Below are 24639 nucleotides of genomic sequence, written 5' to 3' on the forward strand. Positions count from 1 at the left end.
GCTTTCTACTACCTGAAAGGGGGTTCCAAAGAGGATGGATCTAGACTGTTCTCAGTGATACCTGATGACAGAACAAGTAGTAATGGTCTCAAGTTGAAGTGGGGGAGGTTTAGGTTGGATATTATGAAAAACTTTTTCACTCAGAGAGTGGTGAAGCACTAGAATGGGTTACCTAGGGAGGTGGTGGAATCTCCTTCCTTAGAGGTTTTTAAGCCCTGGCTGGGATGATTTAGTTGGGGATTGGTCCTGCTCTGAGCAGTGGGGTGGACTAGACGACCTCCTGAGGTCCCTTCCAACCCTGATATTCTATGATTCAAAGCCAATGTCGCATGGCCAGATAGGGGGTCTGGGGAAGGCAACAGCTCCATCCTGAGCTAACCGCCCACACAGTCCCTTATGGCACAGATCCATACAGCATCTAACATACCTAGCACATTTCCTGTATGTGCTGTCACATGGCCCCACCTGAGCACCCATTACTGTCCTAGCAGCTATGCTGATGCTCATGTATCCCCTTCTCCCCTAACCGCTGTACTCCCCTCCTGCACCCTCTTGTCCTTTAACCACTGCACTCCCCTCCTACACCCTTGCACGCCCCAACCCATCCTGTGCCCCTTCTCCCCTAAGCCCTGCACTCTCTCATGGCTCTAGCCCCCTGCACCTCCTCCTTGTGCTCCCCCAGGCACTCAGAGCAGCCGGTATCCTACTTCCAGCAGCTGCACAAAGCTCACTGGGAACCAGCCACGCAGCCATTTTCCTTCTGCCCTTCCCACCAGTCACCGTCCAGCATCTGCAGCACAGTGATCAGCTCCCATTCTGCAGAGCACAGCCCCCGCTGGTGCCACTTCCTGGAGAATAGGTACAAGGTCTGGCAGCACGAGCCTGACATGCTGTGCCATGGAACTGGCCCATAGGGACGCCATTTAAGGAGGGTGTGGGGGTGTGTGTGTTACACCTACCAAAATCTGAAATGGCGCCCCTGCTCTGCTGTGGTACGAAACTCAGGGAGCCAGGTGCCCCCCGTCCTCCTTAAATGGCGCCCCTGTAGCACTCACGATAATTTGATTTGCACCTACTGAACAGCATTCCACTATAGAAAAAGAGAAGTTATTACATTTATTTTTCTGTTTACTCATGACTAAATTTGGTTTTTATTTACACTGATGTGGATTCAGACAATAGATTTTAAGTAACGGAAGCGTGATATTCCATGCAATAAGAAATTTTGCTGCCTCTTGCTTCACTGGACACAACTTCTGTGATCTATTTTATTGCACTATCTACAGTGTTTCCACTATAGTTGGCCATAAGAATCCACACTTACTTAAACTTTGTGATCTTCATTAATCACAGACATTATGCATATTAACTAAAATGTCTTTACTCATAATGAACAAAATCTCATTCAATTTGAGATTCCTATGTGCTATAATATTACTGAAAAAATAGGCATCTAATGGATCCTCAGCAGAAATTAGGGCTATGCCATCTGATCTTTTCATATAACACAGATTTAATGTGTTCTTGTAAGAAAGCACTGAGCTCATATGATAACAGGAAGCCAACACTGTTGCCATTTATTTGCATGTATCACCAAAACTGCAAACATTTTGCCTAATATACCTTGACAGCCTGTGCTGTACATGTGACAATGGCTTGTGCTAACCAGAAACTTCCTTTCAGTATAGAAAAGTTGGATTATTTTACATAGACTAGTAAAAAGACTGATCACAAAGAGACAGGTGACTTTGATTCGCATAGTTCACTACAAGTGGATAAAGGAAGAATCTAGGTGAGCCTCTGAAGCAGCAATAAGAGGGTCAGTGCCACTTTAGATCTGTATATGTGTCTGCCTAGTTCCATGAATCCTTTTGTGTTTAACTGCAATGTAGGATGTAAGATATGTACCAAGAGATTTTACTTTAGCTGTTTTGAAATACTTTTCAGCACCTTGCAGAAAAACCTCAGAAGGGGGTTGGTTAAAATTGCTATAAAATTCACTTCCCCCAAATTGAAATAATTAGAGTGGTAACAGTGTCAGGACCCTTTGGGCTGCATAAAATAGTAATTAGTTTTAAGTTTTAAGATAAAGGCTTTAATTAAAGTAGAAAATCCAAAATGGCGGATACAGGGAGAGGATAGTGGAAGATTCCATCTCGGAGAGATACAGTGTGACATAGTAGGAAATTCCACTTCCTGTAGTAAATGACTCAGCCAACGGAGAAGACTGCAGCCTTTGGACATCACGGGCAGAGGGCAGCTTTCGTCTTAGCGGCAGTCATTGCTCTCAAACACCAAACAAACAGCAGTAGACCATGACAGAACAGAAGGACCATACCAACGATACAGGGGGATTTAAGAATGGTAGAAGTAAGTGTTGTCTTTGATTTACTATTGAGGAAAGTATGGGTTTGCTTGTAAATAAAATCAGACGCCTGTGGTTTGAATGAGATCTCCCCTACCCATTTTGTGATGGCCTGAGCTCTGCCCTCACAGGATGTTAGTGTAAATATAAATGTGGGTAATTGATGTTGAGTATTAATGTATTAAGTATTAAATGTTAAGTGTTAATGTTAAGTAATTGTTTTAAATTGTGAATGTGCTCATGTGTATATAGAGACCACACATATTACATCATGTTAAGTATTGTATCACTAGAACTAAAAGCCTTTGTTATATGCGGGATCTCTAGATGCATATTACATTGAAACTATTGTATTTTTTATATGTGATAAGTTATTCTATATAGTCTGTACCTTTTATTTTGCTACGCTGTTTTACTGCATGTAGTTCAATTGTATTTTCTTATGTTTCATGCATTTTTAATTCCTTTACTAAACCTCCTTTACTAAATCTCCTGTAACTTTTTATCTCTTTTAAATAAATTTTTTTTTTTTTTTTTTGAAGAATTTCTGCTTGTGTGTCTATCCTTGATCAGAAGTCTGTATCTGTGTCCTTTCGGGGTTAGCAGGACTAGCTTGCTCTGGGGAGCCGTGTGCAGGTCAGAGACAAGCACTCTGGTAATACTCTGGCAATTCCTTTAGAGCGAGCCACAACCTTGATTAACCTTTTTGTTAAATTAGACAAATTTGTAGGTAATGTAATTGACACCTAAATCTTAGGTTAACAGATAGTCATAAACACAGTTAGTGTTTTAGCAGCGCATGGAAATAATCTAAACCTGTAAAATTCTTGCTAGGAAATAGAGAATCCTTTCAGTATAGATGTTTCTAATGTAAAAATTCCTACTTCCATGAAATCCCTTCCCTCTACACTGAACAGTAGTTCTCCTTTGAAAGGTATGCACATAATTCTTCTACATATTGTAGGTCAGGTACCCTCACTCACTGGTAGCTGGCAACTCCCATGACAGAAGTTTCTGCCTTTGCCGAGGAGACAGGCAGGCAACTAAGAAGGCCTCAACCTCGCATCTCCAAAAATCCTTATTTTCTAGCAGTCAAACCCTTTGCTTTTTAATTCAGCTTTTTGCTATCTTAATTCTCTTATCCTATCCCTTCCCACAATGCAAAGCGCACTCCCTCAGCCAAGGAGCCTCTCAGGTCAGGTGCACAAGACAGAACACACAGGAACGTCACTCAAGTTGCAAGCCTAGTTGCCTTCAATGCTGCAACACAACTCCTACCTCTTCTGTCTCACCTTGGTGTAGCTGGTGTGAGAGGAGCCAGCTGAAGAGGCCAGGCTCTCCAAGTAGTCCAGATCAGAGCAGCATCTCTAAAATTGCAGCTGGTCTGCCACAGAGTCAAATACAAGACCAATGAAAGAGGCAGGCCTCACCGGCAGCAAGAAGTACAGGGAACAAGAGCAACTATGGCATCACAATACTCTCTCTAAGAAGCATGAAAAGGCCATAAAAGAGAGAATAATGGGACAGAGCCCCTCCTTGCTTCTCCTCTGCACTACATCCTATGCTCAGTTCCTCAGGCAATTCCCTTTTCTGTTTACAGTGCTTACCCAAGGTGATGGCACAGATGTGGAGAGTCCTAGGCAAGCAAATTGGAATCTCCTCCGCCCTCAGTCTCTCTTTCCCTTAAGAGAGCAGCTTGGATCTGGTTAGAGTCACACCTAAGGCTCCTTCCACCAATAATTTTGTGAAAAAAGCAAAGGAACCCTGCAAAAGACATGCAAAAGGGTACTAAAAGGGTTTATTTCCTCTGTATATCACCTCAGAGAATTCCTCTGAAAGGAATACTAGGCCCTTCTGAAGGCTCAAGGGGAAAAAAAATCCAACAGGTGCAGTAAGCACACAGTTGATTCCAATTCCATCTCCTCCTTGTATATCATTCATGACAGTCCTTTCATCTATTACCCCTCAAGGACCTGCTAACACAGTGTCCACTCAAGTGAGGAAATTGAACACCTAAGCTTAGCAGCATGGATACTGAACAAAGCTAATTGAGAAGAACTGGCTATTTCTTCAGTCTTCTCATATTTAGGAAGCAACTCATATCCAAAACATTTCATTTACATGGAGTCATTTAATAGGCTGGGCACAAATAGAAGCACTAACCACAAGGCAATCTACACCTCTTCCATTCTGCAGTTCCTTTAGGAAAGCCTGACTGTGGCCTTCATGCACAGCATCCTGAAGGCACATGTGGTAAATTGGGTAATAAACTGGGTGATAAATGGCAGAAACATGTAACACTTGTATTTTGTTGTGTGTTATCTTGTCATTTATAGATTATATTTTTAATTCAATCATCTGCTCTCAGATAGGAGCAGAACTGTTGTCAGGTCACTCTCATATAGCCAGATTTCTCAAAGTAGCTGAGGAAAAAAACAAACTTTCCAAAAGTATTCAAGTGTCTAACCTGAAGCCTCAGTCTATCACTTCAAGATTCATATTCCATTCCTTTGAACCACTGAGGAGTTCAGTGCACCTCCTTTTTCTATTATGGTACTTTTTCAAAAATCCATCACTTCCTCAAAGAAAACTTCCTCAAAGCTGTGGCAGTCAATCTTCCATCATTTTTAAAGACAAAATTATCCTGAGAGCCAGATCCTGAGAAACAAATGCGTGTCTGTCAGAGTCACAACACTATGTTTCCATCATTTGGCCCAAATCCAGAAACTATGACATATCCAGAGAGACCTTACTCTTTATAGTAAGAGGACAGAACAGAAGTAGTACACTTGAGAGTAAATATCTTTGGTTCAAGGTTGGTGCAGATCTATTTGAATTAAGCAAAAAAGAGTACCTCTATTAGTATGCATTATTTTCTGGTTATTGGTTTTGATTCATACTATGTTTTATTTACATTTGATTATTTTTAAAGAAGATGTAACAGTAGCTTTTGGAGTGAGTATATACTGACTCCTGCCAACTGACAAGGCTATAAATTTATACAACCCTGCCCACTGTCATGTGACTAAGACTGGAAATAAAAACCACGTGTGCATCACATCTTTATTAAAACCACCACAAAAAGTTAACTAGTAAAAATGTAGTGTAGCCTAGTAGACTGAGAACATGACTGGAAGTCCAGAGATCCAGAATTATAATCAAGGCTGTGCCACTGACTTGCTGTTTGGCACTGAGCAAATCTTTGAGGCCTGTTTTTCAGAAGTTCTGAGCACCCTGAACTCCAGATGAAGTCAGCGGAAGGTATGGGTGCTCAGCAGCTCTGAAGATGAGACCCTTCACCTTTCTTGCCCTATCTATACTGCAATTAAGCCAGAGGGCTGTGATTAAATAGTTTCATATCTCAGTTCTCACAGCTCAGAGTAGAAAAGGCCACTGTCAGGTCTTCTGATAATTAATGAATTAAAGTTTGAAAATGTAAAGTGCTACATAAGTGCTAAGTATTATTTTTATTATTAGAAAAATCTCAGTCTCAGTTCTCCCCTTCCAACTAAACCACTGATGAAGCTCTCAGCTACTGATGGTGGCATTAGCGGGGGGTGGTGAGGTGCGGAGGTAAAGCCAACAGTAATAAAACTTTAGAGCACTTGGATTTGGAATGAAATCTTGAAATATATGACTAGCTTTCACTTTCATTCCAAACAACCACCCCGCTTCTACATTTAGTGAAGCTGCAGATTTTTAAAAATAAAGATACATCAGAAGATCTAGATTGAAGAGAACAAACCACATAATAAATGTACCCGTGCTCCCCTAAATTACTTGCATAACTAATCTTGCACTGTTGAGCAGGGTGCATATTAAGCACATTCTCCATGAAACTCATGTCTCAGGTGCCAAGTACAAATATTTTTCTTATAACACGACTCTTGATCTTTTCATGTTATTATTGGACTTCTTATTCTTAGCTATGCTGTTGCTAAAATAAGTGTGTTTTTTTTCCTATAAAATTTGCCAAACCCACTGCTGGAATGCATTTGTATTATCATGTTACTAACGGAATTCCTGTAACTAACATTCCCACTGACCTAATTGTGGGTTTTGGCCTGAAAAGATGACACGTTTATGCAAAGTTGCTAAAGATGTTTAGGCAGGGACACTTGAAATGAATTTCCCTTGTGGCCCCTCTTTCATCAAGGTGCATCATCAGGGTGCATCCCCTTAGGAATGTGAGGAGATAACATTCATTCCTCCTCTTCTTTTCTCATATCCTATTCTGCAGCTGCAAAAAAATTCCCAGATCTGATGAAAACAGTTCAAAAACTTAAACTAAGACAGCTGGAAAGATGCAAAAGTGACAAGGTTAGATGCAAACCAGTTGGGCATGTTCCTATGATCACAAGCCCAAATTATGTGTCAGAAATGTACATTCATGTGTCTCCCATTGAAGTCAATGGGATTAATGTGCATGTATATAAAAACAGAAATTGGCTATTCTGCCTTAGCCCATATTTTGTAAAGTGACATGTATACTTACAGAGACATACAGATGGTTAATAATAAAAGCCGGCGCATTTTTAGGATACCCAGCCATGGTGTAACTCTTATAGTGGTCTTTCCCCCAACTACAAAGTTGCTGTTCTATGTCCACTGGTGGGTGAAAGCAAACAAAACTGACAAGTGAAGCAGTGCTCAGAACTAATTTACAGCCCTGGGTAAAGGCAGGGCTGCCCAGGGAGGGCAACAAAAGGGTCAGTTTGCCCGGGGCCCCCGTCTGAGAGGGCTCCCAAACCGAATGTGGTTGTGACAGGATCGCAAAGCCGCTCAGGTTTGGCCTGGCTGCCTCTTGGTCATGAGGGGCAGCAGGGCCAAACCTAAGTAGTGCTACAATCCTATGCACCAACTCGAAACACCTTGAGTGGTGAGTCAGGCCCAGCCCGTTAGGACAGGAGCCGCTGCTATAGGATAAGTGCAGGGTATGCGCTCACTCTCCAACCACCCTGCCCCTTCCTGTTTTTGTACACTTGTTTTTTTGGTACAGTGCAGGGAGGGCACAGTTTCAGATTTTGCATTGGGCTGCCAAAAACTTCTGTGTGGCCCTGGGAAAGTTTACATGGAGGGTCAAATTGTGTTCTCCTTCCTCACATAAGTAGTCCCAATGAAATCAACAGAGCTACTCACATGTATAACACAAGGAAGATCTGCTCATTTATCTGACTCAAAATGGATTTGCAATGCCTCCAACACGAGGAACCTCCTATGGGCTTGTCCAGGCTACAGGTACAACCAGTCAAGGGGATCCAATTATAACATACATCATTTTGTGGGAGAGTACCCCTTAACTGAGCTCCCAAGCCCCACTAAAGGCTTTGATGTGTCAGCAAACAGACAAAAACCATGGCCAGGGATACATTTACAGTCCTGTCTACACTCTAAAAATTGAACTGTGCTACGTCCCCTAACATATCAGTAATTGTAGTGTACGGAGTTGCCACTGATGTGAGAAGCTATCAGCCTGCTAACGGGAAGGGAAGATGTGCATAGAGATGCCAGGAGCATGCCAGCTAATGGGCAGCAGCCTCACCACACTGGGAAAGCCTCCCCGAATGCTGTGGCTTCCTTACCTGCACAAGTCTCACCATCATAAGTCTCGCACACCCACTCGTGGCACTCACACAGCGGACCGTAGTATTTTCCCGGCTCAGTCACTTGGCAGATGCAGACACCGCAGTCACATTGGCCTCTGCCGCTGCACAACTTTCCCCTTGGGACACGACACCTGCGTTCCGACTCAGCATGGGACAGTCTACATGAGGAGGTGCTGCGGGAGCCACTCCTGCAGAGAACAACAAAGACAACCAGCTGAAGACAAAGTCAGGTGCTCATAAATAGAATGGATGAGATCAGAGTTGGGACAGAGATCCTTACTGTTGCAGTGGATTTACCCATTACTTTAAAACTCTTATTTTTGTATTACCTGCAGTTTTACAGCCATTTGATTTAGCATGTAATGGGAGCACAGAAGCTAATAATTCAAAGCACCATGATTTTTGCCCTTTGAGAGCCTGAAGGTCAACAGTTGGGTATTTATTAATCCAGTGTGTCACCCACTGGGACACATTACACTGAATTGTAATTATCTTGCAAGTGGCCAGGAACCCAACATTGGGATCACACATTTGTGATAGATTAGGTAAATATAGCTGATTAAATGATGGATTACATTTGGATTTGGATTATTCTGGTGGATTTGAGACATTAAAACTGCAGGGCACAAAGTAAAAAAATAGCAGGATACAGATGCCAAATTAAAGTTTTTGCAGCTTCCTTGCACCAGGATATGTTGGGTCCAGATGTGTTTAATTTATTTATTTAAATAACAGAAGTAAAAGTTGTTCTTTAATTGAATGGTACAATTTATGGGTTAATGGCTCAAATTTGGCAAGATCCAGCAGGAGCTATATGTAATTTTTCCTGCTCTGTCATACTAGAGTACAGCAGGGTCTAGATTTTTCAGATGCATCAGGGGCATTTAAACATTTTACCTGTGGTGGCATTAGGATTTTGCGGGGGGAGGGTTGGGATAAAAACCTGTCCAGACCCCATTGTCAGATCTAGGCATGGGCAGCACCATTATACCAGGATGATTTGGAGGTCGAGATTTATTGGTGCAGTAATAGCATCTGCACTTGTCCTCAGGCATTAGAATTTAGGTGCATTGAGGCCAAAAATTTGTTGAATCCAGCAGGAGCTAGGTGCCAGATCTGGTGGGTAGGTTGTGTGTACTGTTTGTGGGGTTTGGTTGGTTAGTTTGGTGTACGTTTTTTTTTTTGTGTGTGCCATTGCACCAGGATGTAACCAGATCCAGGATATTTGGTGCACTAGGAATGACTGGACTTACTGTCTATTTAGCCAGTTGAATTTGGAGAGTTGGGTACAAAAATCATCAGGATTCAGCAGAAGCTATCTTTTACCTTTCCCCCATAGATAACTGCATATCTAAGTTTTGCATGTATAATAAAAGATACATTTCTAAATCAACTATGTGATCCAATGTCATGTATATTATACACATTTGTGATCCTGACTACAATATAGTGCACACATAACTTTGCATTATATATATATACAATGTGTGTGGGTATTATACATTATGTGACTAATTTTCAACAGACAATAGCAACAGGTTGAAAATACTCCATCCTTTCCTGTATGATATATACAAAATTTTAGATTTTTGTTGCTTGTGGCAACTTGTTACCATTCAAGTCCAGCCTATAAGGCAATTGCTAAATAAACCCATTAATTTAAAAGACAAACTTACCGCAGGGACAGGGAGAAAGTTTGAGGAATGGCAGGCAGCAGAGTTAGAAGTGAAGCAGTCAGCAGCAGCACCAACTTGAGGAATCCCTGTGCACACATGTTTAGATCGCAGGCAGTGACTGAAGAAGTTTGAAGCTCTCTAGGAGAGTCCCACGGACAGACAAACCCACTGGGCTTGCAAAGCCCTGAGCTGGCCAAAACCAGCTTCAACACTGCTTCCCCTGCTGCTGCAAGTGCCTTTGATTAGCTGCCTGGAAGCTGGATTTGGGCAGCACTCTGGGAGGAAGATTGGTGCCAAACCCCAATGCTCACAGTCTAGGCAGGAAAGTAATTAGAAACAGTTGTACAGCCAGATGGTTTATTTTGACATAAAAAGTGTCCTGTTCACAGATTGAGCGAACTGTCTCAATCTTGAAATACAAGTACTATAAATATTTGAGGAAAGTGTATTTGAGTTAACTTTGACTAATAGATGTTTGAGATAATTTCAGTAATGTGATTGGGGAAATGTACATTTGTCAGATGACATTAACAATACTTTCCAACTGTATCTGAGTGTATTGCCAGCAGTCAGGTAAATGCTTTACACTTTTAGCATGAGCTAAAATTATGTGGGTACATTTTTCCCCCTTAGTTCTCAAACATTATGTGTTATAAGCTATACAGTGTGACATCCAGGGCTGTCGAGCTATGACAGTTTGAGTGACTGTGATTTCAAAAATATCAGTTAGCTTTTAAAATGCCTCATTAAAACACACAGCTCAGGCTTTCATCCCAAGAGTTAGATATTTGAAAATACTGTAAAATTAATTCAAAATGAGGGAGTCTGCCTCCAAATGAGTGTGACTTGGCAGGACTGGCAGTAACATTTCTGTATACTTCATAGAAGTTTTAACAGTTTTTGATCCCTCTGTTTGTCCTGGAGAGTCACAAATTGCCCAACATGTCCCTGAGCCTGAATAGTATTAGAAAAACTTAAAACTTACACCACAGAAGAAAATTCATTAGTAGAATATGGATGTTCTAGAAGATGTACTTTCTTCTCTCAATAATACAATTCCATTTTTTGAACCAAGTCATGCTATTGACATTAGAAGCATTTGTTGGTTCAAGTTCCTGTTCTGTGGACCAAGGTTTTCAACAGCTCTGTCTAACTGAAGAATCTTTTATTTATTTATTAGAAAACTGCAACAGTACAGTACAGACAGTATATAATATGCTAGAAAATATTTGACATTTTAGTTAAATAACTTTAATTCCATGATTCAGATGTAGCATTTGCAATAAGTTAAAATAGCTGTATTATAGAGAATTAGTATAGCAAACTCAGTGGAATGTACTCTATTCCTAGGCCTCCTGTTAAAATATCTGTGCCTGCCAGCAGTCTACTTAGACCTTTCTGCTAATAGTAAACAGAATTTTTGACTTATTTTTACTAGTCTCTTAGGTGGTGAAGGAGTTCCCAATACCAGTTTTTGGTAGAGCCCCGTTTTTATTAAAAAAAAAAAAAAAGTTTTCTGTGGAGTGCAAAGAACAGATTTGCTGGAAGTTGGCCAGAATTCCAGGTAAGTATAAATTCTGGATGTCTTACTCTTTGAAAACAAAAGACTATGGTTATCAACCCATGACAACTCAAATAAAAACATATTAGATTAACTATCAAGGTAAAACCCTACAGGCTCTTATTTTATTATAGTAAAGAATGCAATCTGTTCATTGCAAAGTGCAGTATTCCTTCAGTTTCTATTTCTATGTTAAAATTTTCTACAATTATAGGAAAGATAATTTACTATGCATTGCATTGTATTATAAAGTTTTGTTAAAACATGAACAAGGACAGCGAGGGAATGCTCTTCTTATAGCTTTGTACCAGCCTAATTCATTTCAGGTGTGTCAATAATCTTGCTTGGCAACTCACCTGAGCTTGGTTTGTAAGATCTACTTGACCTAACTGGAGAGAAGAAAGTGTGATTATTCCTAAAAGAAGAACAATCCAAACTTTTGCCATTCATGCTGATGAATACTTTCATGAGTCTATGCAATGTGTTGAAAATCTCTCCTGCAAAATAGTCAACAATCATCCTCTGATCTCATTATATCCATAAAAATGATATAGAATCAGCACCTATTGGAAACAAAAAACTTGTTTCCCCTACTTCCTCAAAATAATTTTTCTACCAGGGAACCCCAAACTGGCTGCTCAAATTTATTTTGTGTGTTTGCTATTGTAATTTATGTTACCTTTTAAAAAAAAAAAAAAAGTTTAAAACCAAAGGACACTTACCTACATAAAACAATATAGATAGGACAGTCACTTGTAGAAATGTGTTACATAATTGTAAATGTTTAGCTCGTGTTAAGGAATAAGTTTTAACACATTATTACTTCATTTTACAGCATTATATGTTGAAATTGACAGTCTACTGATTACTGATGATAATATGGATCCTGATCCTGCAATGAGATCCCAGGTATGTGCAGATCTCACTGAAAGACTGAGAACATAGTCTTTATGATCAAATCGTGCAAGCAGTTATGCTTGTGCTAACCTTGCTCAATGGATGAGTCTGCTCACAAGTACAAAGTTAAGTACTGATTGCAGGATCAGGGCCTTTAAAAGTAGACAGAACCCTGTATTTTGAGTTGTTCATTAAGGATGGGATTAAGTGCTATAGTTCTTCAATACTTTTTAAAAGTTTATTGGTAGTTTTGAGGAAAAAAAAAGGCAACAAGTTTGAAAGAGAAAAAAATTATAAGAATGTTGTAGTTGTCAAAAAAACAACTGTTAGAAATCCAGGAAATTCAGAGTTTAGGTAAAACGAATAAGAAACGTTACATTTGAAATGATGGCAATTCAATCATTTGGCACTTAACTTACCTTGAACTCTCCCACTAAATTGTGTGTGTGTGTGTCTGTCCATCCATCCATCCATGAGCTGTCTGCAACCTATGGCTTATATCTGAGAAAAAATACTGTCCAGATACAGTGACCATACCATTCCCACTTTTTTTTTTTTAATCTTCCCCCATTCCCCTCACATAAACTAGTGTGCAGTCTTTGACTCTGGACATTTTAAATTTGGAGAAGACACTGTAGTTATACAGCCTGAGGGTGGAGTATCAAGAATGTGCATGCACCCTAGAGCACTGGCTTTATAATTGTTTTCAGGTGTACATGTCTCTGATTCCAAATGTGATGCTTCATTGCTGCCTTTTAACCTTTGCTCTTTTCATATAAATGCTATGATTTGAGCCTGAGAGTTTTGTGTCCAGAGATACAGTAGATCTGTGTTAGATGGCACGTGGTGTCTTAAAGAACATAGAACAACTAGGCCAGATTCTCATTTACCTTAAAGCCTGCACTGCATTTCAAGTGCAGACAACTCCTAAATCCTGGGTTTAGGTGCTGAAGTCCCAGCTTTAGGCTCCACTGTGAGCTACAAAGCTCCCACTGAATGCTGTAAGCACCTGAACTCAAGTTTTCAAGGTAAAACCTCCCTCAGTATCTAAGTTTCTGTCTCTGGGCACACCTGCTGCTGCCTCCCTTTGAGTCCATCTGCCAATCTCCCACTTAAGCCCCAGAGCGATTCACAAACAAGGAGAAGACAGACATTTGTCCATATAGGTAAGTAGTGTGCAGAGCCTGATCCAGCAGGTGTGCTCAGAGGTTACCAACAACATCTGGTCCTATTCAAAATGCAGAGTACAGAGGCAGCAGTGGTGGTGATCAAATTAAAGCTTTTAGCCCAGTGATTAGAGCACTCACCTGGAATGTGGGAGACCCAGGTTCAATTCCCCTCTCTGTTAGAGGCTGGGAGAGGATTTAAATAGAAGTCACCTACTTCACAAGAGCAAGCTCTAATTACTCAGCTGTGCTGGTTTTTGTGGATCCCTTTCTAAGGGGCCTATCTCTCCACATTCATTATGTGGGGAGCCTAGGCAACTAATTCAGGCTTTGTGGATAGCAGTGGTATACCTGGGATTTTCTAAGGGATTAAGTCCCTTTGTGGTTTAGGGCCTAGGCCCCAATCCTATTAATATTTACACACATACTTAATTTTATTCAATGAGAGTAATACCATTGAAGTCAACAATATTATTTGCAGTGTGGAAAATTAAGCACATGAGTAAAGTGCAAATTAAGCACAGGAGCAGGGCTTAAGGACTAGATTCACTAAGGTACTCAGGATTGCAACACCTAACTCCTAGATGCCCTGCCTCCCTATGAAATTTTCAGTTAGGTGCTCAGGAATCCCATGTATTGCATAGTCAGAGGTGACTAAGAAAGGGATCCTCATAAGCCAGCAAGTAGCTGTTTGTGCTACTCAGGAATGAAATGCAGAGGAAAGGACAGAGCTTATGGGTCACATACACAAAAGACTTAGGAACCAGAGCATTCACCTGGAAGCTGAGACACCTGTTTTCAGATCCCTGCTCTATCTGATTCGGAGCAGGGACTTTAATGCTGGTCTCCCATCTCACAGGTGAATGATCTCATCACCAAGCTATTGGGCATTCTGGAGTGGGGAAAATCTCTCAGTCTCACCCTGTTGAAGCTCTTTCACTGAGTATAAATAATAATAAAGTCATTGTGCCAGAGACAGTGAGCAAGCAAGAAGCAGTGAGAGATTAATTCTATAGCCCAATGATTATAGCATTCACCTGGGTTGTGGGAAAATAAGGTTGAAGTCTCTGCTCCCAGAAATATTTAAAAAGGTAGTTAGACACTTCGGACCCTGTGTGAATCTAGCTTTATGGTCCAGCTCTTCAAAGATAAATGAAAGTTAGGAGCCTAAATACCTTGGAGGATCTGGGCCTAAGTTACTATGCCAGCTGCAAAGCAGAGGAGAATTAGGACATAATCTTGTAAACTTTTTGGGGGCAAGGAGCATGTCATAAGCATAAATCCCAATTCTGAACCTTAGCGTCCAAAATGTGGGTGCTTGCATGAAACCTCCAAGCTTAATTACCAGCTTGGATCTGATAGCGCTGCCACCAGCCAGATTTCCAGTCTCTGGCGCCCTCTGGTCTCCCCAAACCTTCCCTGGGGGACCCCAAGACTCAGATGCCCTGAGTCTACAACAAAGGGAAATAACCCCCTCCCTTTGTCGCCTCTTATTTCCTCCCCGGCTTCCCGCCTGGGTACACTAGGAGATACCGTTTCAAGTCCTTGAAAGCAACACCAGAGAGATCAAGTTTTCTTTCACCTATCAGTCAGAGTCCCTGCAAAAGTACGCTTTGCAACTCTGACACCAAGGAGATTTTCCCTCTCCCTGTTTCCTTCCTCCCCACCAATTCCCCGGTGAGTTTCTAACTAGGAAAAAATCCACCAGGTCTTAAAAAGAAAGCTTTAATAAAAAAGAAGAAAAGACATAGAACTGGTCTCTGTATCAAGGCTGACAATTATACAGGGTCAATTGCTTTAAAAGAAAAATGAATAAACAGCCTATCCAAAAAGATATACAAATTTAAAACATTCAGCAAACTACACACATGTAAACCACAAAAACACACATAGAAGCTTACTGTCTTTCTACTTTTGTACTTAACAATTTGGAAATAGAAGATTAACAACAGCTTGAAGAGAGAAAGTCACTCTCAGAGCCGAGAGCAACAGAACAGAAACACAGACAAAAGACACACACCCAAAAATTCCTCCCTGAGCTTTGAAAAATCCGGTTTCCTGATGTCCTTGGTCAGGTGTTTGGTTTCCCTTTGTTAACCCCTTTACAGGCAAGAGAAACATTAACTCCTATAGCTATCTGTTTATGACATGCCCCCCCAAATCACAGACAGTGGGAAACTCACTGGCGGTGATTCTTCCTAAGACTTAGACTAAACAGATTAATAAACACATGCACCTTTACATATACTACTAAGTATGTAAACTACAAGACTTTACATTTAAGGACAAGTTTAACCAGTGATTCTGGGAAACTTCACAGGAGAGTGCATCAGCTACTTTGTTAGAAGCTCCTGAAATGTGCTGAATTTCAAAATCAAAAATCTTGGAGAGCTAAACTTCCATCGAAGCAGTTTTTGTTGTTCCCTTTGGCTGTATGAAGCCACTTTAGCGCAGCAGTCAGTTTGTAGCTGGAACCGCAGTCCCCAAAGGTATGGGCGTAGCTTTTCCAGGGCATACACAATGGCATGCATTTTTTCACTGACTGACAGTGACTTTCCCTCTCAGACAGTTTCTTGCTGAGAAACACGAGCAGGATGGAAGTTGTGATCCGGTCCTTCCTGCATGAGAACTGCTCCTATACCACGCTCAGAATGCATTGGTGTTACTAGGAATGGTTTGGTCAAAGTCCAGGGCCCTTAGCACAGGGTCAGATGTAGAGTCACCTTAAGTTGAGTAAAGGCTTTGACACTCATCAGTCCACTTAACTGTATTTGGCTGGGTCTTTTGGTCAGGTTGGTCAGTGGGGCAGCGATTTGGCTGTAGTGTGGGACAAATCGCCTGTAATACCGGCCAAGCCTAAGAAGGATGGACTGTTTCTTTGACTTTGGGAACAGGCCACTTCTTGAAATAGCATCCACCTTGGCCTGTAGGGGGTTATGGTTCTTCAACCTAACTGGTTCCCAGGTTAAGTCACTGTTTTTTGGCCTATTTGACACTTTTTGGCTTAACAGTTAGTCCGGCCTGCTGATGCGCTCAAAGACCTTTTCCAGGTGTATCAGGGTGTCGGGCCAGGAGTCCTGAAAAAATGGCCCCGTAATCGAGGTAGGCATCGCATATTCTCCCAGTCCTGCTAGTAGAACATCTACCAGTCTCTGGAAGGTGGCGGTGCATTTGCAGCGAAAGGAAGTACAATTATCATACACACGCTAGGGTGATGAATGCAGACCTTTCCTTGGAAGGTTCATCTAGCGGTACTTGCCAGTTCCCCTTGGTTAAGTGTATTGTAGAGATGAACTGGGCACGTCCCAACTTTTCAATAGCTCATCGGTGCGTGCATTGGACAGTTGTCCGGATGAGTTACCGCATTTAGCTTACGGTAGTCACGCAAAAGCATATTTCCCCATCTGGTTTGGGTACCAGAACCACTGGAGATGCCCACGCACTGGTAGATGAGCGTATTATACCCATCTGTAGCATGTTCTGGATCTCCCGTTCTATACAAGCTTGTGCGTGAGGAGACACCCAGTAGGGTGGTGTTCTAATTGGGTGAGCATTACCTGTGTCAATGGAGTGGTATGCCTGTTCAGTCTGTCCTGGGGTGGCTGAGAACGATGGGGCGAGCTAGCGCACAGTTCCGTGATTTGTCACGGGGCAGGTGTTCCAGGGTGAGTGAGAGGTTCACCTCTTCCACGCCACGTTTTTTTCCCTTCGTAGTAGACACCATCAGGCCACTCAGCGTCATCTCTCCTGGACTGTAAACTGACAAACCTGTAAGTCTCTGGGAATAAAAGGGCTTGAAGAGAATTAACATGGTACACTCGGGCTTTAGTGAGGAATTGGGAAATGCTATGAGGTAGTTCACAGTTCCGCGTCTGTTACTATTTGTCCGTATCACACCAACTACAATATCACCCCAAAACTGGTTGGAAACTCTGGGTAATATAAAAAATAATACTAATAACTAGGGCTGTTGATTAATCACAGTTAACTCAAGTGATTAACTGGAAAACATTAATCGTGATAAAAAAAATTAATTGTGATTAATTGCAGTTTTACTCACACTGTTAAACAATAGAATACCAACTGAAATTTATTAAATAGTTTTGGATGTTTTCTACATTTTCAAATATTTGATTTCAATTACAACATGGAATACAAAGTGTACAGTGCTCACTTTATATATATTTTTTATTACAAATATTTGTACTGTAAAACAAATAAACAAAAGAAATAGATGTTTCAAATCACCTTCCACAATAATGCAGTGCAATCTCTTTATCAATGAAAGCACAGCTTACAAAATGTAGATTTTTTTTGTTACATAATTGCACTCAAAACAAAACAATGTAAAACTTTTGAGCACTACCAGTCTCAGTACTACTTGTTGTTCAGCCAATTGCCCAGAAAAACTAGTGTGTTTACATTTACAGGAATTAATGCTGCTCGCTTATTATTTTCAGTGTCACTTGAAAGTGAGAACAGGCTTTCACATGGCACTTTTGTAGCTGGCATTGCAAGGTATTTACATGCCAGATATGCTAAACATTCGTATGCTCCTTCATGCTTCAGCCACCATTCCAGAGCACATGCTTCCATGCTGATGATGCTTATTAAAAAAAAAATGTGTTAATTCTATTTGTGATTGAACTCCTTGGGGGAGAATTGCATGTCTCCTGGTGTTTTAATCATGTTCTGCCATATACTGTATTTCATGTTATAGCAGTCTTGGATGATGACCTCAGCACATGTTGTATGTTTTAACACATTTTCACTATAGATTTGACAAAACACAAAGAAAGTACCAATGTGAGATTGCTAAAGATAGCTGCAGCAATCGACTCAAAATTTAAGAATCTGAAGCATTGTCCAAAATCTGAGAGGAAGGAATTGTGGAATCAGAGGTGAAAGTAAGCCAGTATGGTCCAATACAGTGTACTGGACCGGCTTCCACAGGCCAGCGATTTAAAGAGCCTGGGGCTCCCGGCAGCAGCTGGAGTGGAGCCCTGGGCCTTTTAAATTGCCGACTGAGCCCCAGAGGCTCCCAGCTGCCACTGCTACCCCAGGGCTTGAGGCTCTGGTGGAGATTTAAAGGGCCTCGGGCTCCACAGCGGTAGTGGTGCCTGGAGCCCCTGGAACTTTAAATCACCGCTGTAGCCCTGCTGCCGCTATCCCAGGGCTCCGGCAGCGGTGTTCCGGCAGCGGGGTTTGGGCAGCCATTTAAAGGGCTCAGGGCTCCCAGCCGCTGCTACTGCAGCCAGAGCCCTGGGCCTTTTAAATCTTGATTTAAAGGGCCTGGGGATTTAAAGGACCGCCTCTTCTGGTTGAGGCCCCGCCCCTTCTGGTTGAGGCCCCATCCTCCTGCTCAGGACTCCGGCATACTGGTAAGTCTTTTAAGTTACTTTCACCCCTGTGTGGAACGTGCTTTCAGAAGAGTTAAAAGAGCAACACTCTAATGTGGAAACAACAGAACCCAAACCACCAAAAAAAATATCAACCTTCTACTGATGGCATCTGACAGATGATGAAAATGAATGTGCATCAGTCTGAACTGCTTTGGATTGTTATCGAGCAGAAACCATCAGCAGCATGGATGCATGTCCTCTGGAATGGTGGTTGAAGCATAAAGGGACATATGAATCTTTAGTGCACCTGGCATGGAAATATCTTGAGACGCTGGCTACAACAGTGCCATGCGAACGCCTGTTCTTACTTTCAGGTGACATTGTAAACAAGAAGCAGACAGCGTTATCTCCTGCAAATGTAAACAAATTTGCTTGAGCGATTTGCTGAATCAGAAGTAGGACTGAGTAGACTTGTAGGCTCTAAAGTTTTACATTGTTTTATTTTTGAATGCAGTTATTTTTTGTACATAATGCTACATTTGTAAGTTCAACTTTCATGATAAAGAGATTGCACTACAGTACTTGTATTAGGTGAACTGAAAATACTATTTCTTTTGTTTTTTTACAGTGCAAATATTTGTAATAAAAAATAATATAAAGTGAGCACTGTACATTTTGTATTCTGTGTTGTAACTGAAATCCATACATTTGAAAATGTAAAAAATATCCAAAAATATTTACATAAATGGTATTCTATTGTTGTTTAACAGTGCAATTAATTGCGTGATTAATCGTGATTAATATTTTTAATCGCACAATTAAATAAGAAAAGTATGTATTTTCTGTGGATTCTTTATGGCTATAAAGAAAGCTTAATCAGCACAGTTACTGAATAATTAAGAGTGAAGCATTTTAATTTTTGTGGTCACTGCTGAGGTTAAGGACTTGTCTACACAGGAACGTCCAGGAAAATAAATCCAAGTTAACTAAATGTGTGAATTTGTTGTGGCTTAATTAAACCACATTGAACTCTTGTGTGAATCCTGTTATTTAGAATTAAAGTGACCTTAATTCAGTTTATTTTATTTCACTCTGGAATGCTACTTTGATTCTGAATTAGTTGTTCACATTGGGGTTTAATGTGGTTTAATTAAGCCACCTCAAATTCACACCTTTAGTTAATTTGGATTTATTTTCCTAAAAGTCCCCATGTAGATAACCCTTAAATTTTTTATTACAGATAGATAAAGTTGTTCCTAAATTTTTTTTTATACCTCAGCGGAGGATTACTAGAGGAACTGAGTGGAGCAGAGAACTTATAAGTGAGCTGCTTGAGGAGAAGAGGTGAGCAGAGCAGTTGGACTGACCTGTCAGAAGGAACAGAAAAAAGGAGGCAATAGAACTCAGTTGCCAGTCACAGGGGAGGAGATGGAACAGACTATTATAGCTGAGACCCATTTGAAAGGGAGGTCAATGGGTCTACCAATGTCAGCCATACGAGAATTGCTTTGGGATAAGGATATGGGACCAAAAAGAAGCATGCTGCTGAAAATGAGGATAAGCCTTAGCTTGAATGTATTGTCTATTAGTTCTCTGATTAGAGGTCTGTGGTGATAAGAATGGTGGGAGGTTGGGGGCTTGTCTACACTGGCAAGTTTCTGCGTAGTAAAGCAGCTTTTTGCACTCAAACTGCAGATGTGTACACACTGCCAAGCCACTTAGTACACAGAAACTCCTCAGTTGCAGCCCTGCAAAACACCCACCTCGACGAGAGTTGTCAGGCTAGTTGTGCAGAGGCTCTTGTGCTCTATTGCCAGTGTAGACATTTGATTGCTTTCTGTGCAGTAATTGACCTCCAGAGCTGTCCCATACTGCCTCGAGTGGCTGCTCTGCTCATTGTTTTGAACTCGGCTGCCCCAGAGAAATTAGCACCTCCTCTTTCAAAGCACCGTTTCTAATAGCCCTTGCGTGCTGCGCTGATCTGCTCTGGGACACAAAGCAAACCATTGATGTGGAATGCTTATGCTATTGAACACAGAAGCAGCTGTCTGTGTGTGTGTGTGTGTGAGAGAGAGAGAGAGAGAGAGAGCGAGCGAGAGCGAGCAAATCGCCCAGAGAGGGAAGCGGGGGCTGATGTTGGGGTTTCCCCCTTCCCCTACCTAAGGACTGGTTGCTTGCTGCCGCTATCTCAACTTACAAAACAGCATGCTGACACATTCTCTGTCCCCCACAACACACTGTCTCTCTCCCCACTCCATACACACACACACTCCCTGTCACACCCTCTCCCCCACCCACATCAGTTGAAAATCAGCTGACAAAGTAGTAGGATGCCTACGGAACAATGGGATTGGGAAACCTGCATCATGTGACTCTGTGCCTGCCCCATGAGGCATTGCAAACCCTTCCCAAAGCACCCTCTGGCCAGTTGCACAGTGGAGCAGTTACCACAATGCACTGATGTCTTTGCCGTTGGAAGAACTGCTAATGTGGATGTGCTCCAGTGTCACAAGTAGCACATTGTGGACATGCAACAGTGGTTTAATTCCAGCATTTTAATAAAAGTGGTATAATTTATGTTGCAGGAACTTGCCAGTGTAGACATACCCTGGGTCTGGGCCTTGCAGCTATAATCAGGTAGTTCAAAAGCTTTATCATTCCTAGCAAAGCAAGTAGCAGTTTAACTTCCTAACCAAACTAGTGAAAGCTCTATAGCAACTTTTAGAGGTTAGCAAACTTAGCAATAGCGATAAGGCAGTTTGATTTAATTTAAGAGGGAGAATAAGATTTGCAAACAATGGGGCAAGGTTAGGTAGTTTAAAGGCTCTTATTTTTGACAAAAAGGCAAGCAAGGTTTTGCCAGCCAAGCCAGAAAAGGTTATGTGCAGCAAACCAGAACTTGATTTGGACTTAGGAAGCAGGTGGCCTCTTTAATATTTTGTTACGGCCTTGCAATTGCCAGCTTAGCTTTACTGCCCCCTGGACCAGGTAGCTTAATTTACAAACTCATATTTGACTCACAAACTATCCGTAAAAAAGTCATACACACAGAGAAATGGTTAACTTAAAAAATAGCTGAAAAATATCAGAACTCTTCAAAAATCCTATTGGGTTCTTTTTGGTAACCCTTCTATCAGCACCATCAGCCTAAATCAGTGTTGGGCAACGTGCGGCCTGCATGCAGCCTGTCAGGGTAATCTGCTGGCGGGCTGCCAGACAGTTTGTTTACAGAGTATTAATACTGAATGTCCTGAGCCAAGTAAGGGTAACTCACCATATGGCAGACCATACGGTAAAGAAGTGTATATTAAGAAATATTACAAACTGAGATATGAACTAACTCACTTTCCAGAATTCATGGAAAGCTGAGTACCCATGGATTTCAGGTCAGAAAGATAAAATGTCTTGTGTAATTGGCAAAAAGCATCTGAGAAGATTTATAATAAGGCCAGGCCTACTGTCAGTGGAAGTAAGACCTTCAGAACTCATTCCCTACATGTACGTGGCTGCTCTGCTGTTCCCCTGAAATGCATGGAAGCAGAGAGCGTGTCAGTCTACAAATATCATTTCTTACTACATTGCTCCATAAAATACAAAATAAGGCGATCGAATAATTTGCCAACATATTTATCGCCACCCGTGCAGTTGCTAAACATGATTTTGGTTTTCAAGATTACAAAATAGTCTCCCAATTACATGGTCATAAATTATTTTAACTAATATAAACTATTTTAGCACCCATGGAGTGAAAACTTTATAGAAACAATTAAAAAGCTTAATGAAGTGGCTCAAAAATGTATACAGAATGCTAGATTTATTACTGTGCTTGCTGACAGATCTGCTGGCAGATTTGTAGTTGAGCAGGATTTGATATATGTCAGATGTGTGCAGAATAGGACACCTTATACTCTCTTTGCTGACATGACATGACATGATCTGTAACAGCTGATGGTTTCATATAGGGAATAGAAATACCTTTGGGGTTATGGAGATCAAGGCAGAACAGCTCAAATCAAAACTGGTTGGCTTGAATTTCGATAATATAGCAGTGAATATGGGATATTCAAATAGTTTGCAGACCAAATTTAGTCAAGATGTTGCGCTTTTGTAGTGCATTGTATCAACCATAGTCATTAAATTGTCATTCTAGGCCAAAGAAAGGACTACCCCTATGTTTAAGAGTTTGATGGGGGAGTGAGCAGAGGGAAGATAGTTTACTATTTAATGCAATGGTAATGATGTACCACTCTTGCTGTTGAGGCAAGTCAGAGGGTGCTTTCTCCCATTTGGTACCTATTTCATAAAGTGAGCCAGGGTCTGGTGTACCCTAAGTTAGGTATATTCTTAAAGACAACAAGTAAGGTAAATTTGGGGGCACATGTTTTTCAGGATGGCCTCAATCAGTATTGTGACTGAATTCTCTTACTTTTCAAAGGAATAATCTAATTTTTCTTGAGGCCATGCAAAAGCTAGCCAAAACCAAGGAAAAATCATGAAAAATTCATTTAAATTTTTTTTATTAGAAATGCCATGCTGGAGCTCATAGCAATGGAAGATTGTTCCAGCCCTTGATTCTGAAAAGTCATCCGAAGGAATGGCAAATTTAAAGAAATAAACATTCCTGGGTCTCAAGAGACAAAATAATAATAAATTAGATCTAATGCTTGAAACTGCTGTTGAACATGTGGATACCAGATTCACCAAGCTAGAACAATCACCATTCATATAGTTACAATACTTTGATGTCACCTACTGGCCTGCCTGCTGTTTTAAAGAAACAAACAAACCCAACAACCACCATCACAATCCATTATTACATTGCTTCTGGGTACTCAGCATTTTTTAAATCAGCCCACATATGTAAGTTTATGTAGAATTAAAACCCTGACTTAAGGTATCCAGTTTGGAAAATCATAGCTTGGGTCTTTTATTTAGGTACTTATATATGGCTTTAGGAGCTTGATTCTAGGCACCTAAGTTTGAAAATTGTATATTAATCCAAATTACTTGTGAAGGTGAATTGATCTTATTTGTGATTTACTAAACAGCAGTAGACCTCTGACCTATACTGTTGTTCTACAATAGTATCATCCTGGCCACTTAGTTCTAAATTTCTTAATGACATGTTATAAGATCTATTTTTAGAGCTGAGCAAGCATTTAATAACAAATACTTTATTAAATGAACATTCATATTATTAAAATTGTATCATACAGATATTAATGAAAAATTAAAACAAGTGAGGTACAAACACAGGTAAAGGGAATTAAATAAAAAATCTAATCAAACACACATCATTTATTAAGGTGATGGTATTGAACCAGGCACCATGTAATGAAGTTCCCAGATCTGGCTCATTCATGCAAATCCACAAATCTGTGGGGCAGCCCCAGGGATGGTGCAAGGTAGGGTCAGGGGATGAACTCCTTTGCATGTCGATAGACAGAGAGAGCACAGTGTGCTGGAGTATTTTTGTCCATCCTTGCATGGTCTGCAGCCAGCTTGCCATGCTACTTTTGAATATAATGAGTGACTGAAGGAAGGCCAAATATTAGAGGGATTGTGACATTTCACACACCAAGTCAAACTACTTTATGCTCCGGATTTGACACTAATAAATATTCACACACACAGTATTTTGCAGTATTTACCCAGCTTTACCTATTTTCAACCGGAATGAGATAATGTACACATTCTGCTCTGGAAACATGCATATTTATACTAACGTCTTTGAAAGGAACAGTGACAATGGATTTTTATGAAACTGGATGGGTTTTGGTCCAAAACATGAGTGAACTCCCTATACAGCTATTGTTATCTTTGGTTGGGAAGGGACAGAGCAGGAGGTGTTCATCATCTGCTTGCCCCTGAAGATCCCAGGTGTAGCTAAGCCTAGAGGCACCTGCCGCTTTAAGTGTGTCATTCACCACCAGGAATCATAATCCTCTTTGATAATGTAATCATTTAGGGCAGAACTGTGCCTTGGACTACACTACATGCCTTAAAGGAGCATAAGGGAGACTAAG

At 41.0% G+C, this 24639-nt stretch overlaps 1 protein-coding gene across 2 annotated transcripts in view; it reads right to left on the reverse strand.

The window, feature by feature from the left end:
- ITGBL1 (integrin subunit beta like 1) overlaps positions 1 to 9745 on the reverse strand; it is a 228632-nt gene extending 218887 nt beyond the window's left edge. Inside the window, exons 1-2 of one of the 2 annotated variants that reach the window (XM_032771328.2) lie at positions 9648 to 9745; positions 7948 to 8144 (exon numbers count right to left, since the gene is read on the reverse strand). In XM_032771328.2, coding sequence (XP_032627219.1) covers positions 7948 to 8144; positions 9648 to 9745 — 295 coding nt within the window. Of the gene's footprint in view, positions 1 to 7947; positions 8160 to 9647 lie in introns of both variants that reach the window. The other variant, XM_032771318.2, reaches the window with a different exon arrangement.
- Positions 9746 to 24639: the final 14894 nt, after the last annotated feature.

The sequence above is a fragment of the Chelonoidis abingdonii genome, chromosome 1, assembly GCF_003597395.2.
Source record: "Chelonoidis abingdonii isolate Lonesome George chromosome 1, CheloAbing_2.0, whole genome shotgun sequence".
Classification (NCBI taxonomy): domain Eukaryota; kingdom Metazoa; phylum Chordata; order Testudines; family Testudinidae; genus Chelonoidis; species Chelonoidis abingdonii.